The sequence below is a fragment of the Panthera onca genome, chromosome C1, assembly GCF_046562875.1.
Source record: "Panthera onca isolate mPanOnc1 chromosome C1, mPanOnc1 haplotype 2, whole genome shotgun sequence".
NCBI classification, from domain to species: Eukaryota; Metazoa; Chordata; class Mammalia; order Carnivora; family Felidae; genus Panthera; species Panthera onca.
This window is the reverse complement of record NC_138346.1, coordinates 209,825,225-209,838,228: the sequence shown is the minus strand read 5'-3', so window position 1 is coordinate 209,838,228 and position 13,004 is coordinate 209,825,225. Positions and strand designations below refer to the sequence as shown.

Here is a 13,004-nt window from a genome sequence, read left to right as displayed (position 1 = left end):
CCCAACCCCCGATCTCCGAGCAAGGTGGGCAGCGGAGAGTGTGTGGGCTGGAGTTTGACCAACCTGGTTGGGAATTCTGGCTCTGCCCTCAGTGTCTGTGACCTTGGAGCGGAAGCATCACCCCCCAGAGACTCCAATTTCTTTAAAATGGGATAATACCTCCCACCTCGTTGGGTTTCTGTGAGCGCTCACGGGTTTGGGAGAGGGTTGAGCACAGAGCCTGGCACAGCCAGGGGACAGCAGCAATGGGGCCCCTCGCCTTTGCCCAAGGTCTTCCTCCAGCTCCACTGGCTTTCTCCCCTCTCCCTTCTCTGCTGCTGCTGCTTCTGCTGCTGCTGCTTCTTTGGGTTTATTTACTTATTTTGAGAGAGAGAGAGAAAGAGGAGAGCGAGTGGGGGAGGGGCAGAGGGAGAATCCCAAGCAGGTTCCATGCTGTCAGCCCCAAGCCTGACGCGGGGCTCAATCTCACCAACCGAACCTTGAGATCATGACCTGAGCCCCAATCAGGAGTCGGATACTTAACCGACTGAGCCACCCAGGCACCCCTCTTCTCTGCTTTTTTAAACCCTTTCCATGGCCCGATCTGAGAATCCAGGGCCCTGACCCTCAGCCCCCCGCAGATGACCCCTCCCTGTCCTGCTGGTGTGCAGGAGTTTCTCTCTCCCGTGTCCCCCAGCCCACAGCAGGCACCTGCGGCGTGCTTGAGTGCCACCCTCCGTGTGGCTGTCCTGGGTTTTGGGAAGCTCCTGCTCCTGGTCCCCCTTGGCCGCTCTGGCCTGCACGGCTCAACCGGCCTGGGCAGTTCTGGTTGGTTTGTCAAGGACATTCTTAATGGCCACGGTAAACCCGGGCAGGGCGGGGAGGGAGGGGGGCCTAGGATGTTGATTGGTGGAACGCAGACCTGCTCAGGTGCATCTGGGCTGCAGGCAGAGGTGTCTCTGTTAGAGGAGGGCTGGCTGGGGCCGCAGCAGGGCCAACGGACAGAGGTGAGGGGCTGCTGGGTGTGGAGCCGGGGCCTGGGTTGGGTGGAAGCTGGGCCAGGGCAGGTCGGGCTGGGGCAGGAGGCTGGGGGGCAGGGGGCCAGCACCTCGTTTCAATCCTCACGGGCTTTCCTTCAGCACCTGCGGTTTACCTGCCTCTGTGGCCTGAGCAGAGGAGAGGGGGGCTCAGGGATGGGCAGGGGGAGTCAGAGCAGCCCCTGGGGACCCCACAGAGTGACTCCGCGGGGCAAGGAGATTGCTCTGAGCAGTGGAAGGAGCCAAGCAGGAGCTGTGTCCAAGCAGGGGAAGGGAGTTCTGAGGCTTGGGGTCCTGCCTTGATCAACGTGCCACTGGACACAGAGGGCACAGTTAGGAACCCTGGTCCCCACCCCGCACCCTCGGTGGCACCCCCTTAGTGATGAGGGCACAGCAGACCTATGTCCCCTCCTGGTAACTTCACACACACACACGCACACATGCACACACATGCAAACAGGAAAACGCTTCTCCTTTTTATCTGGGAAGTAGGGGCATTGGAAGGGCCAAGCGGCAGGGCAAAGCCACTGGAGCAGCTTACCAAGGGTCTGTCTGTCTGTCTGCTCAGGGACCCGATGGAAGAGCTGGTAGGGCTGCGTGAGGGCTCCTCGGGGAGCCCTGTGACTCTTCAGGAGCTATGGGGCCCGTGTCCCCGCATCCGCAGAGGCATTCGAGGTGAGAGCTAGGTCCCTTCCTCTCCCTGTCGAAGACCCCTCAGGACATCACCCCTACCTACCCAGACCCCACCTCCCCCACCCACCTTGAAGTCCAAGAGCTGCCCTGCCTTGATGTGCCCACAATCACTGGGCGGCCGGGAGGGAAGGGATCTGTCTGCCTGTCCCTTTGCCTATGGGTCAGACGTGCTAGATGTCTGCTGTCTGCCTTTGGGGAGAGCAGGTCCCAAGGCCTGATGGCTATACTGGGGGCTTTGCTCCGGGCCCAGTGGGTGCTGCCTGGTCTGACACCGGTGCGGCCTGTAGGATGGCCCCACGGGTCTGGAGACATGGAGGGGTCCTGCTAGCCCCTTGTGTTCTGTAAGCTGTGGGCCCTGCGGAGACACTGGAGAAGGCTGTGGCTCTCAGCACACACTCCCCACCCCCTGCTGCTCCATCATTCTTCCATGAGTGTCCAGTGTGGGTGGGGGGTGGGTGGGGAGGGTGCCAGGCCTCTGTACCCCGCCAGGGCCCACCGTGCGGCCACCTTCACTTGTCCAAGTTCCTGCTCTGCCCCTCGTGTGCAGACCCCCTTCTGGGCTACCCTGGGCTTGACCACGTGGCCCCAGCCCCACACTGCCCCTGGCCTCCCTGCCCTGAGCCTGAGCAGGCCTCCAGGGAAGGGGCCGTGCTTGCCCCACCCCTGTCCCGGGCTATGACCCAGTGCCCCTGCCCCAGGGGGCCTGGAGTGGCTGAAGCAGAAGCTGTTCCGCGTCGGGGAGGACTGGTACTTCCTGATGACCCTCGGGGTGCTCATGGCCCTGATCAGCTACGCCATGAACTTCGCTATCGGGCGCGTGGTCAGAGGTAACCCCTCCCTGGCACGCACTCCTGCTCTGGACACAGGCTTCCACGCACGCTCTCGGGATGCCACATGGGCCGCCAGGTGCATCGCGGGTGGAGGAAGGCTCCGGGTAGGGAGGAGGCCTGGGTCTGTGCAGGCGCTGCTCTTGATGTGCTGTGCAACCCTGGGCAGGCCCCTGCCTCTCTATGGGCCTCAGTCTCCTCATCTGCACGATGAGCAAGAGAGGCCCACATGTGCCCAAGAGCCCTTCGTCCTCCGAGCTTCTGCCCACCTGTTCTTGCTGCCCCTGTTTCTTCTCCTCCCTCCCTCCTTGCTCTCGGCTCAGTAGCTCCGGGCGAGGGCACTTGCTCAGGCTACCAGACCTTTCTTTTCCCACGCCTCAGCAGGCTCTCTGCACCCTGAGATCTCCCAGGAACCGGGATAAGGGGGCAGGAAGGTTCTAACACCCCTCCAGTGGACTTGCTCAGGGGCTCTCCTGAGCACCTGCTATGCACATGCCCCGGCCATCATCTGAGAGCTTTCTCACAATGATCCTGGGAGGGAAGTCCCACTGCTAGCCCATCTGACAGACGGGGAAGCAGAGCCTCACAGAGGTTAAGTCACTTGCCCAAGGTCACTCAGCTAGGGAGTGGCGACACTGGAATATAGACCCAGGGCCCTACGTCTCCCTCCATTTGGGGATCTGCTGCTCCCCGGGTGGCCCCGGGCCTCCCCTCTTTGAGCCTCCACTTCCTGGTCGGGGGACACCTGAGGGCTGTGATGGCTCCCTGACTCCCGGGTGTCCCCAGCACACAAGTGGCTCTACCGGGAGATTGGGGACAGCCACCTGCTCCGGTATCTCTCCTGGACTGTGTACCCTGTGGCCCTGGTCTCCTTCTCCTCTGGCTTCAGCCAGAGCATCACACCCTTCTCTGGAGGTGAGCCATTTGCCTGTGTGCTTTGTACCGCGGAGCCTCGTGCCAAAGCCTTTTCCTGTCCCTCGCGGCTTCTGATGGGGGGAGGCAAGAAGCAGTGACCCCATTTCACAGCCAGGGAGGCCAGGCTCAGGGGAGTCGTGTCACTGCCCCAGAGTCACACAGCGAGAAGGCCAGATCTGGACTCTTGGCTCACTGCTGGCTCTGCTTCCTTTCTTAGGGCTCTTCTGGGTGGTGACGGGGAGCCCTGGGGGCGGGTTCCCCAGGGAGGAGGGGCACAGCTCCCCCAGGGCCTCTCAGCTCTGCCTCCAGCTCCAGGCCAGCGCTGGGGAGCTCCAGGGGCACATCCGCGGGTGGCCTGAGCTTCTTGTCCTGGGTTCCCCCCACCTTGCCGGAGCTGTCTGCCAGGCTCAGCGGGAACGACACGGGCAGCTCACGTCCCCCTCTCTGACCCTCACCTCTGCAAATGAATTTGCACATCCCAACTCAGGGTTTTGGAGTACCCGACAGGTTCACGGCGTGGAACATTTTGCGCAGGGTGAAGTGTTGAGTCTAATCTGGAGACTGTGCCTCCTCTTGCCCCCCTGTCCATCCCCTGCCAAGGTTCTGGAATCCCAGAGCTGAAGACTATTCTGTCAGGCGTGGTGCTGGAGGACTACCTGGATATTAAGAACTTCGGGGCCAAGGTCGTGGGCCTTACCTGCACCCTGGCCACTGGCAGCACCCTCTTCCTGGGCAAAGTGGTATGGGCAGAGCATTCCCACCCTGCCCCGCCCCCTCTGCCTTTCTCCCCCCGGGGCCCCACAGAAGCCGGGTCAGCGGGGACTCAGGCCGATGCCTGCCTTCAGGGGCTCAGTCTTGGGGAGGAGACGGGCTGCGTCCCCAGCGTGTGACAAAAGAACCGGGGAAACGAAGAAGGGTGTGGACGGGTATCCATGCGGGCCTGGATGAGGCTCTCTCTGAGCCCCCCCTCCCCCTAACCCTGGGCCCCGAGGGGGAGGGGCTAGGACTCTGACACGCCCCCCACCAGAGGCAAGCCCCGCCCCTGTGCCCACGCCCCGCCCCCCCCCCCCCCCCCCCCCCGCAGGGCCCCTTCGTGCACCTGTCTGTGATGATCGCTGCCTACCTGGGCCGTGTGCACACCAAGGCCATTGGGGAGCCTGAGGTAAGGGAGTCAGGGAGGGCCGTCCTTGGAGGGACGAGAAGGAGGGGAGGGTGGGGGCTGACTCTGAGCCCCGGATGGCCCCGGATCCCCTCTCGCACAGAACAAGAGCAAGCAGAACGAGATGCTGGTGGCAGCGGCCGCGGTGGGTGTGGCCACAGTGTTTGCAGCGCCCTTCAGCGGTGAGACCCTCCCTCGCACCCCTCCCTGCACCCCGGGGCCCCCACACACCGCTCCTGTCCCCTACCGCTGTGGACTGATCCGTTCACTCCTGTGTCCAGCTGAGGGACCTGCAGGAGGGATGGGGGCCAGCTGAGATCTTGGTTCTTACAGCAGACTTTTGAGGGCACGGCCACCCCTGGGTGGGGTGGACGTGTTTATTGAGACACTTCAGGGTTACGCCAGGCAGACCCGGGTTTGAAATCCAGCTTCCCTGCGTGACCCTGGGCTGGTGGGGTCGGCCCTCTGAGACTCACCTCCTTGTCTATAAAATGGGGACCATAATGGCCCCACCCCCTAGGGCTATTGGAGGGATTGAGATGGCCCGGGAGGGCCCACACAGGCGTCTTCCCTGGGCTCCTGCCTGCCCTCCCTCACCTCAGGTCAGGACCGAAGAGAGACGGCAGGCCTGGAGGAGAGAGGAGAGCAGGACGGGCGGGCTCAGGGTGCTGGGATGGGTGGGGGTGGGGCTCTAAGCTCAGCATCACCTTCAGGCGTCCTGTTCAGCATCGAGGTCATGTCTTCCCATTTCTCTGTCTGGGATTACTGGAGGGGCTTCTTCGCTGCCACCTGCGGGGCCTTCATGTTCCGCCTCCTGGCAGTCTTCAACAGCGAGCAGGGTGAGTCCCCATCAGACCACCTGACCCCAGGCCCGGCTCCCTCCTCGTCCCTCCCCCCCCCCCCTTTCCCTCTTTTCTCCCTCTCCCCTCTCCTTCCTGACCTGTACTGGGCATGAAGGATGGGGGCCCTGAGAGTACAAGACGGCACAGTGAGCAAAGAGGCAAAGGCTGGTTGTTGGGGCCTTGAATGCCAGGAAAGGGTACTTCGTGGGGGCAGGACTTGGCACGACCCCCACGCCTGTTTGTTGAGGCTGGGACTGGGGTTTGGCTGGGGTAGGAGCGTGGTCCCTGATCATTCCCCTCCTTCCCCAGAGACCATCACCTCCCTCTACAAGACCAATTTCAGGGTGGATGTCCCCTTCGACCTGCCAGAGATCTTCTTTTTTGTGGCCCTGGGGTGAGTGAGTGCCCCCCACTGGGGGCCTCCCCCCCCCCAGGCCTGAACTGCCACCCTGTTTCCGGGCTGGGGCTCCAGAACTCCCCTCCCCTCCCCAGGGCCATCTGCGGTATCCTGAGCTGCGCTTACCTCTTCTGTCAGCGAACATTCCTTGGTTTTGTCAAGACCAACCGGGTCACCTCCAAACTGCTGGCCACCAGGTAGGCTCTGGGCAGAGACTGGGGACCTCTCAGGGGGAACAACCCCCTGTTCCCCACTCTCAGCCTCCTGATCTGTTTTATAGAGAGCCCTGCCCTCTGTACTGTCGTCCTCCTGCAGAGCCCCCCAAACCTTCCTAGCCCACACGCCACTTATGGAGCCCTGGTTCCCTCCTAACACCCCCTCTCCGGGTCCCCTCAGCCACCCCTCCACCACCCCCAGCTTGCTGGGCTACCAACCCCTCACTCTGTCACTGAGTTTGCACCCCCCACGGAAGGCCCACTTTCCCATGGAGCCGGAAGGGCTAACTGAGCCCCTCTCCTCCCCAAACCTTGCCCGCCCCCTGGCATTGGCATCTCAGAGTCGGCCTCCTCTGCCCCAGGCCTGCCACGCGTGGCCCCGTGGCCTGATGGGAGCTCCGTCTGGGCGGGGTGGGGCTGACCCCCACAGGGTTCCTCCCCTGGAGTGGATCCGGCCCCCAGGGTGGTGGTGGGGCCCGCTCTTGTCCTTTTCCCCTTCCGGGGGGGAAGATTGGGGCCAGCACTGGAGCTTACCAGCCCCCTCCACCCCCACCCCACAGCAAGCCTCTGTATTCCGCCCTGGCCGCCTTGGTTCTTGCTTCCATCACCTACCCCCCTGGCGTGGGCCGCTTCATCGCTTCTCGGGTAAGGGGTGCAGGGCTGGGAACCCCCCGCCATCCGTCACCCACTTTGTGCCCGTCATCTCGCATAATCCCCACCACACCCGTAAGGGGAAGCCTGTGGGTCATCCTCGAGTTCCAGACGAGGACACCGCAGCTCTGGGACGTCAGAGCCCTTCCTGAGGAGGGACAGCGCAGAGGAAGACTCGGGGCAGGGGCAGGGCAGGGGGGGTGGCAGGAAGGGGCCCCCCAGCCCCCTCACCGACCTGTCCCCCGCACCAGCTGTCCATGAAGCAGCATCTGGAGTCACTGTTCGACAACAACTCATGGGCGCTGATGACCCGGAACTCATCCCCACCCTGGCCTGAGGAGCTCGACCCCCAGAACCTGTGGTTCGAGTGGTACCACCCACGGTTCACCATCTTTGGGACCCTCGCCTTCTTCCTGGTTATGAAGGTGGGTGCCAGGGGGCCCCCAGGGGAGCGCACAGAGTGGAGACCAGCCTGGGAGGGGGATGCTTGTCCGTGGCCTGGGCCTCTTCCGCCCGGCCCGCCTGATCTGACTCCCGCCAGCTGTGCGGCCCTGGCCAAGTGGCTTCAGTTCTCTGAGCCTCGGTTGCCTCGTCTTTAAAATGGTTGCTGTGTCGGCCTCGGAGGGAAGGTTGAGAAGGAAGAGAGGAAAGCCCTCGGCACGGTGCCAGGCACACAGTAGGCACTTTGTCAGGACGGGTTTCCTGCCCTCGGTCAGCGCCTTCCTGGTCAACACCAGACACCGGCGATGGGCGCGTGCCCGCGCGACCCCCTTCCCCCCGGGACACTCCCCTGTGCCCCCATCCATTCCCTCTTCTCGCCCACTCCTGTCCGGTTGCCCCTGACCTCTGCCCTGCTGGGTTCCCACCGCCCACAGTTCTGGATGCTGATTCTGGCCACCACAATCCCCATGCCTGCCGGCTACTTCATGCCCATATTCATCTTCGGTGAGTCTGGGGTTCTGAGGGTCTGAGAGGTTCAGGGTTACTGGGGCAGGGCTGTGGCTCTTGGCCCCTCCCCTCCCTCCTCCGAGGGTACTGAGGTTGGTCCCCAGGAACGGAGGGCTGTGGGAGCCGGGTCAGCCTGGCTCCCCCTCCCCCTGCTGTCTGTGGCCAGGAGCTGCCATCGGGCGCCTCATCGGGGAGGCCCTGGCTGTTGCCTTCCCTGAGGGCATCGTAGCCGGAGGGGTCACCAACCCCATTATGCCTGGAGGGTACGCCCTGGCAGGTGAGTGTGCTGAGTCCGCCCTGGGCGGGGAGACATGACGGAGCTGGGCTGGACCTGGGGGGTCAGCCGGTGGTTCTGCGGGGCATGGGGCGGTCACTGCGCCTCCCCGTGAGCCCCCTCCCCCGAGAGTCCCCGTGACTCTCTCTGGCTCCCGTCCTGTCCCTGGTGCCCCACACTCTCCCTTACCACGCTCCCCCTCACCGAGCCCAGCCACCGGGGCACCTCCAGCATGTGGCCTCTGGACAGCTGCCGTCTAGCGCGTGGCCTTAGCCCCGGGTGGCTCTGCGCTCTGCACGAGGCTGGCCCCTGGCCTGAGCCGCCCTGGGTCTGCCCCCTGCAGGGGCTGCGGCCTTCTCAGGGGCTGTGACCCACACCATCTCCACGGCGCTGCTGGCCTTCGAGCTGACCGGCCAGATAGTGCATGCGTTGCCGGTGTTGATGGCCGTGCTGGCAGCGAACGCCATCGCCCAGAGCTTCCAGCCCTCCTTCTATGACGGCACCATCATTGTCAAGAAGCTGCCATACCTTCCGTGGATCCGAGGTCGGAAAATCAGGTGAGAGGTGCCCACTTTGGGCTGGCTGATGGGGGTGATGGGTCTGGGTGGGCTGGGCTGAGGCCCCACCTCCAAAAAAAAAAAACCACAAAACCCTCACTGTGGCTGACCTTGGACCTGGGTGGTATGGAAGAGTCTGCTGTCTTGACTGGGACACAGGGGGCTGGAATCAGGCTTTGAGGTCCTCACTTGGCAGCCTCTGTTCCCAGAGAAGCAGGACTGAGAGTCTCTGAGACCCAAGGCCCAGCTCCCAACATGTGCAAGCTGCCACCTTGCTCCGGACCTCAGTTTCCCCATCTGTAAAACAGGGGTGGCTACTCCAGTGATTTTCAAACTTTAAAGCCTTTTTTTCATTTTGCCACAAAACTTTCCTTCAAATGAAATTTTTCAGGGAAGGCTTCCGAGTAAAACAGACCGAAGCAGAGACAGTCTGGGCGGGGAGACAGGGGTTTGAGAGCTAGGAATCCAGAGTCAGGCCATAGGTGAGCCGGTCCCCAAGTTCCTCCCCACCTTGGGGTTCTGCCAAGTTCCTCCCCACCCTAGTTGCTCATCCTAGGGATGTCTCAGCGCCTGCCCACAGCCAAGAACCAGGTACCCCTGCCTCGTCCTGGGGTCTGGATATCCTGCCACTCTGGGACCTGAAGGGAGCGCCCTTCTGCCTTCAGCTCTCACCGTGTGACTGTGGAGCACTTCATGAACACTACCATCACCACGGTGGCCAAGGACACACCGCTGGAGGAAGTGGTCAAGGTCGTGACCTCCACGGACATGGCCAAGTACCTCCTGGTGGAAAGCACAGGTGCCCGGCAGGAAGGGGGGAGCGCGGGTGGGGAGGGGACATTCCCTCGACCTTTCTCTTCAGCCTTGGAGGCTCAGGTCCAGGAAAGGGAAAGCAGGGCATGGGACCTGTCAGGCACCTGAATCTGAATCTTCTCTCTACAACTGTGTGACCTCAGGTGGGTCACTTCACCTCTTTGAGCCTCGGTTTCCTCGCTGGTAAAATGGAGATAGCAACCGCCCTACTTGGGGTGGTTGACATGTTTAAATGAGAGACGAGAGGGGGCTTGTAAGGCACTCTGTGGATACCTTTAGGAATTTTAGAAACCAGTCCTCGTGTGCTTGGGAGTGGGGATAAAACGATGGGAACACTACCAGGGTCTCCCCTTCAAGCATTCCCCGGCTTAGTCACCTCTCTTGAAACCCTTTGCCATGAGAAAGACATCTCTTTGGAGGAAAATGGATGGGCACCTTTGTTAAAAGACACACGAGCTGAATCTTGGGGAAGGATCTAGCTAGAGCATCATTTCCCACTGGGACAAGTACAGTAAGAGTGGGAAAGACATGCCGGGGGGAGGCAGCTATGTCCACTCGGGCCACCGCCAGCCCGTATGTGCAAACAAGGCAAGGTACACACTTGGCAAGCATAGCACAGCTGGATTTTGATGCCCACTCATCCTTGCAGCAGGTGCCTTGTTCAGGAAGCAACCTGCACAACTGTATGGGTCACCCCCATACCCACCCCAAGAGACCATAAAGTCATTTATGAGCAACAGAAGCCTGGGCAAACCCCTCAAGCTCTAAGAATTGCAGTTTCCCGACCTGGAAAATAGGGACCAATGCAATATGGAGTTGTCGGAGGTTCTCACCCCAAATGCCAGGCCCTCTCCCCACTCAAACTGGGATACTTTTAACATTATCCCACAGAATACACCAAATATCCCGTTTGAAAATACTTGCATATGTCTGACTCCCCGAAGAGGCTTCACCTCCTGGAACAAAGACAGAACTGGCCTCCAAGACAAACTCCACTTCTACCCTTAGAGCCACAGGCGCAGGTTGTGGGACCCTGGCACTCACCTAAGACACAGCTTTAGTTGTTACTGTTGTTGCTATTTATTGTTGTTGTTGTTTAAAGGGAGAGTATGTACCTATCTAGTTGTAAAGGTTTTTTGTTTTGTTTTTTTTTTCTAGTTGTAAAGTTTTTTGTTTTTTGTTTTTCTGGTGGTAAAGTTTTTTTGTTTTTGTTTTTTCTAGCTGTAAAGTTTTAATTTTGCTTGGCAAGAAGGAAGACTACCAGGACTGCCCCCTCAAACCTGGGCCCGCTCCAGTCATGGCCTGGAGTGAGGCTTGCCAAGCCCTCAGCACACGGTGCATTTCCTGTGGGAAATGAGGGGCAAAGCCCGGCCGTGATGCACAGATATCTTCACGCTAGTTCTCCCAAACCTGCTCTTGCCTTGAGGCCCCGCCACAGGGGCGGTCAGGGTGGGCAGGTAACCTCCCGGCCCCCTGGCAGCCTCACCCAGCTGCCCTCAACTACCAGGCCTCCACATCAAAAGCTGAGTGACCTTGGGCAAGACAATCAGCCTCTCTGTTTCTCTGAGCCTCAGCTTCCTCTTCTGTAAGATGAGTGGTAATAGTTCCTGACCCATAGGCTGCTGTAGGTTCCTGAGAGACACGAGAACACCCAGTACAGTTCTTGGCACACAGTCGGTGCCCAGCAAATGTAAGTTTCTTCTTCCTGATGTGGCTCTCTCCCTCTCCACTTGTGCAGAGTCCCAGATACTGGTGGGCACCATGGAAAGGGCCCACCTGGTGCGGGCACTCCAGGCTGAGCCACCTTCCTGGGCTCCAGGACACCAGGTAGGTACAGGATGGGGAGTGGTCAGCAGGGTAGTGAGGGGAGGGGGCCTCTGGGAAAGGTGGTTCTAGGGGGCCGGCCTGGAGGAAGGGGTGGCTGGCCCAGGCCCCCCATGATTTTTCCACCATCCCCAGCAATGTCTCCAGGACATCTTGGCTGGGGGCTGTCCCGTGGAGCCAGTGACCCTGCAGCTGTCTCCGGAGACCTCCCTGCACCAGGTAGTGGGAGACAGTGGGGAGGGTTGGGGCATGCGGGCATGTGGGCATGCGGGCAGACGAGGACTGTGGGGTAGAGGGAAAGAGCCCAAGAGGGGAACTTAGGCTCCAGCTTTCTTGGCACGCTCCGTCTCCTTCTCTTGGGTCTGCTTCCTCATCTGCGGAATGGACACAGCAGTCCTTGTCCTCTCCAGCCTTTATTGCTAGGATTCTTGGGATGATGCAAAGACTAAGGGAAGAGGGAGAGCTTGGGGGAACAGAAGCCTCTGGGTGGAGAGAGACAGTAGTTAAAAATGTGTCTTTGCATAAAGGTACACGTGGGTCTCGGTTTCGGCTCGACCATATTCTCCTCGTGTGATCTTGGGCACATTACTTAATCACTCTGAGTGCTGATCCCCTCCCACCCTGCAAAACAGAGCCTGGCACATGGGGCTGGGGGCCTGGGGGAGGCCTCAGTTCCTCTGTGCTGCTGGATGATCCTGGATCCCTTTAAATAAACCCGTCCTTGCCCTTGGTCCCTTATGCGGACTCTGGAGACCTCTGGTGGTCATGGTGGATATTGCAGGCCCAGGTCCTGTCTCCCACCCACCACTATGCACGCGGCCGCCCTACCCTCCCCAGGCTCAGAGACAGGCAGGTGGGCACCACTGGGACGGAGCCCTGGCCAGGGCTCCACCTCAGCTCACAGCCCCCAGGCCAGGGCGAGATTGAAGCTAGAGGGGTGGGCCGAGCACATGTCCTCCAATGTTTCCTAACAACCCCTCCTCCAGGCACACAACCTCTTCGAGCTGCTGCACCTTCAGTCCCTGCCTGTGACGTCCTGGGGCAGAGCTGTAGGCTCCGTGTCTTGGGTGGAGGTACGAGGGTCCCAGGGGCGGAGCAAGGCAGAGGAGCCATGCCCTAGCAGGCTGGGGAGGCAAGGGGGGGGGGCACCAGTATCCTCCCATCTAAATTTAGAGGGGTCTCACTGGATTCTGATGAGCCCCACTTCTTGGCCCAGAGTGGCTGGCCACTGTTTTGTGGCCAGTGGCCAGTCTTGCCATTCTCTGGACCTCAATGGTTCCATCTGTGCAGTGGCGGGGGGCGGGGGGCACTGGCTTCAACGTTCACCCCAGAATCAACCCCGAGCAGAGTCAGGTAATACTGGAACCCCCACTCTCAGCCTCTTCTACATCCTCCCTCCCCCCAACCCCTCTTTCTCTGTTCTAGTTGAAGAAAGCAATTTCCAGCCTGACAAACCCACCAGCCCCAAAGTGAGCCAGCCTGGCAAGACGAAACAGGGCGCCTCAGCTGCCCTGGTGAAGGAGGTTGGGCAGGGACCCTGCCTCTCTTCCCCCATCACGGCACACCTCAACTGCTCAGTGTAGCGGGCAGCTCTGACCTAGCACCAAAGAGGGCCCCACGGTCACCATGGTCCATCCTGGGTGACGCAAGCACTATATGCCTTAAGGGACAAGTTCCACCCTGGACAGAGCAGAAATGGAGACCGCAGAAAACCAGCGGACAGTGGGTGCTCATCGAAAAGTCACCAAATTTACAATGAAGACAGGGGTGTATGCGGTCACCAAGGGCAGGTACAGAGGCCCTCTGGGGGTTGTAGGACTCCCAACCAGAGGCTCCTGAGAAAAATAAAGCCGATTCCCAGAGCTGCAGACCC

At 60.8% G+C, this 13,004-nt stretch overlaps 1 protein-coding gene across 1 annotated transcript; it reads left to right on the top strand.

Annotated features, from left to right (window-relative positions):
• Nucleotides 1-915: 915 nt before the first annotated feature.
• Nucleotides 916-12,998, top strand: LOC132673522 (chloride channel protein ClC-Ka). Its single transcript, XM_078450615.2, has 20 exons — nt 916-986; nt 1,585-1,691; nt 2,408-2,536; nt 3,323-3,451; nt 4,052-4,191; nt 4,536-4,613; nt 4,714-4,792; nt 5,324-5,449; nt 5,762-5,846; nt 5,945-6,046; nt 6,625-6,709; nt 6,967-7,140; nt 7,591-7,660; nt 7,830-7,940; nt 8,281-8,494; nt 9,160-9,293; nt 11,046-11,134; nt 11,267-11,350; nt 12,118-12,204; nt 12,557-12,998. Exons 2-20 carry the CDS (start codon nt 1,592-1,594, stop codon nt 12,602-12,604), a joined length of 2,064 nt encoding a protein of 687 aa, XP_078306741.2. The 5' UTR covers nt 916-986; nt 1,585-1,591; the 3' UTR covers nt 12,605-12,998.
• Nucleotides 12,999-13,004: the final 6 nt, after the last annotated feature.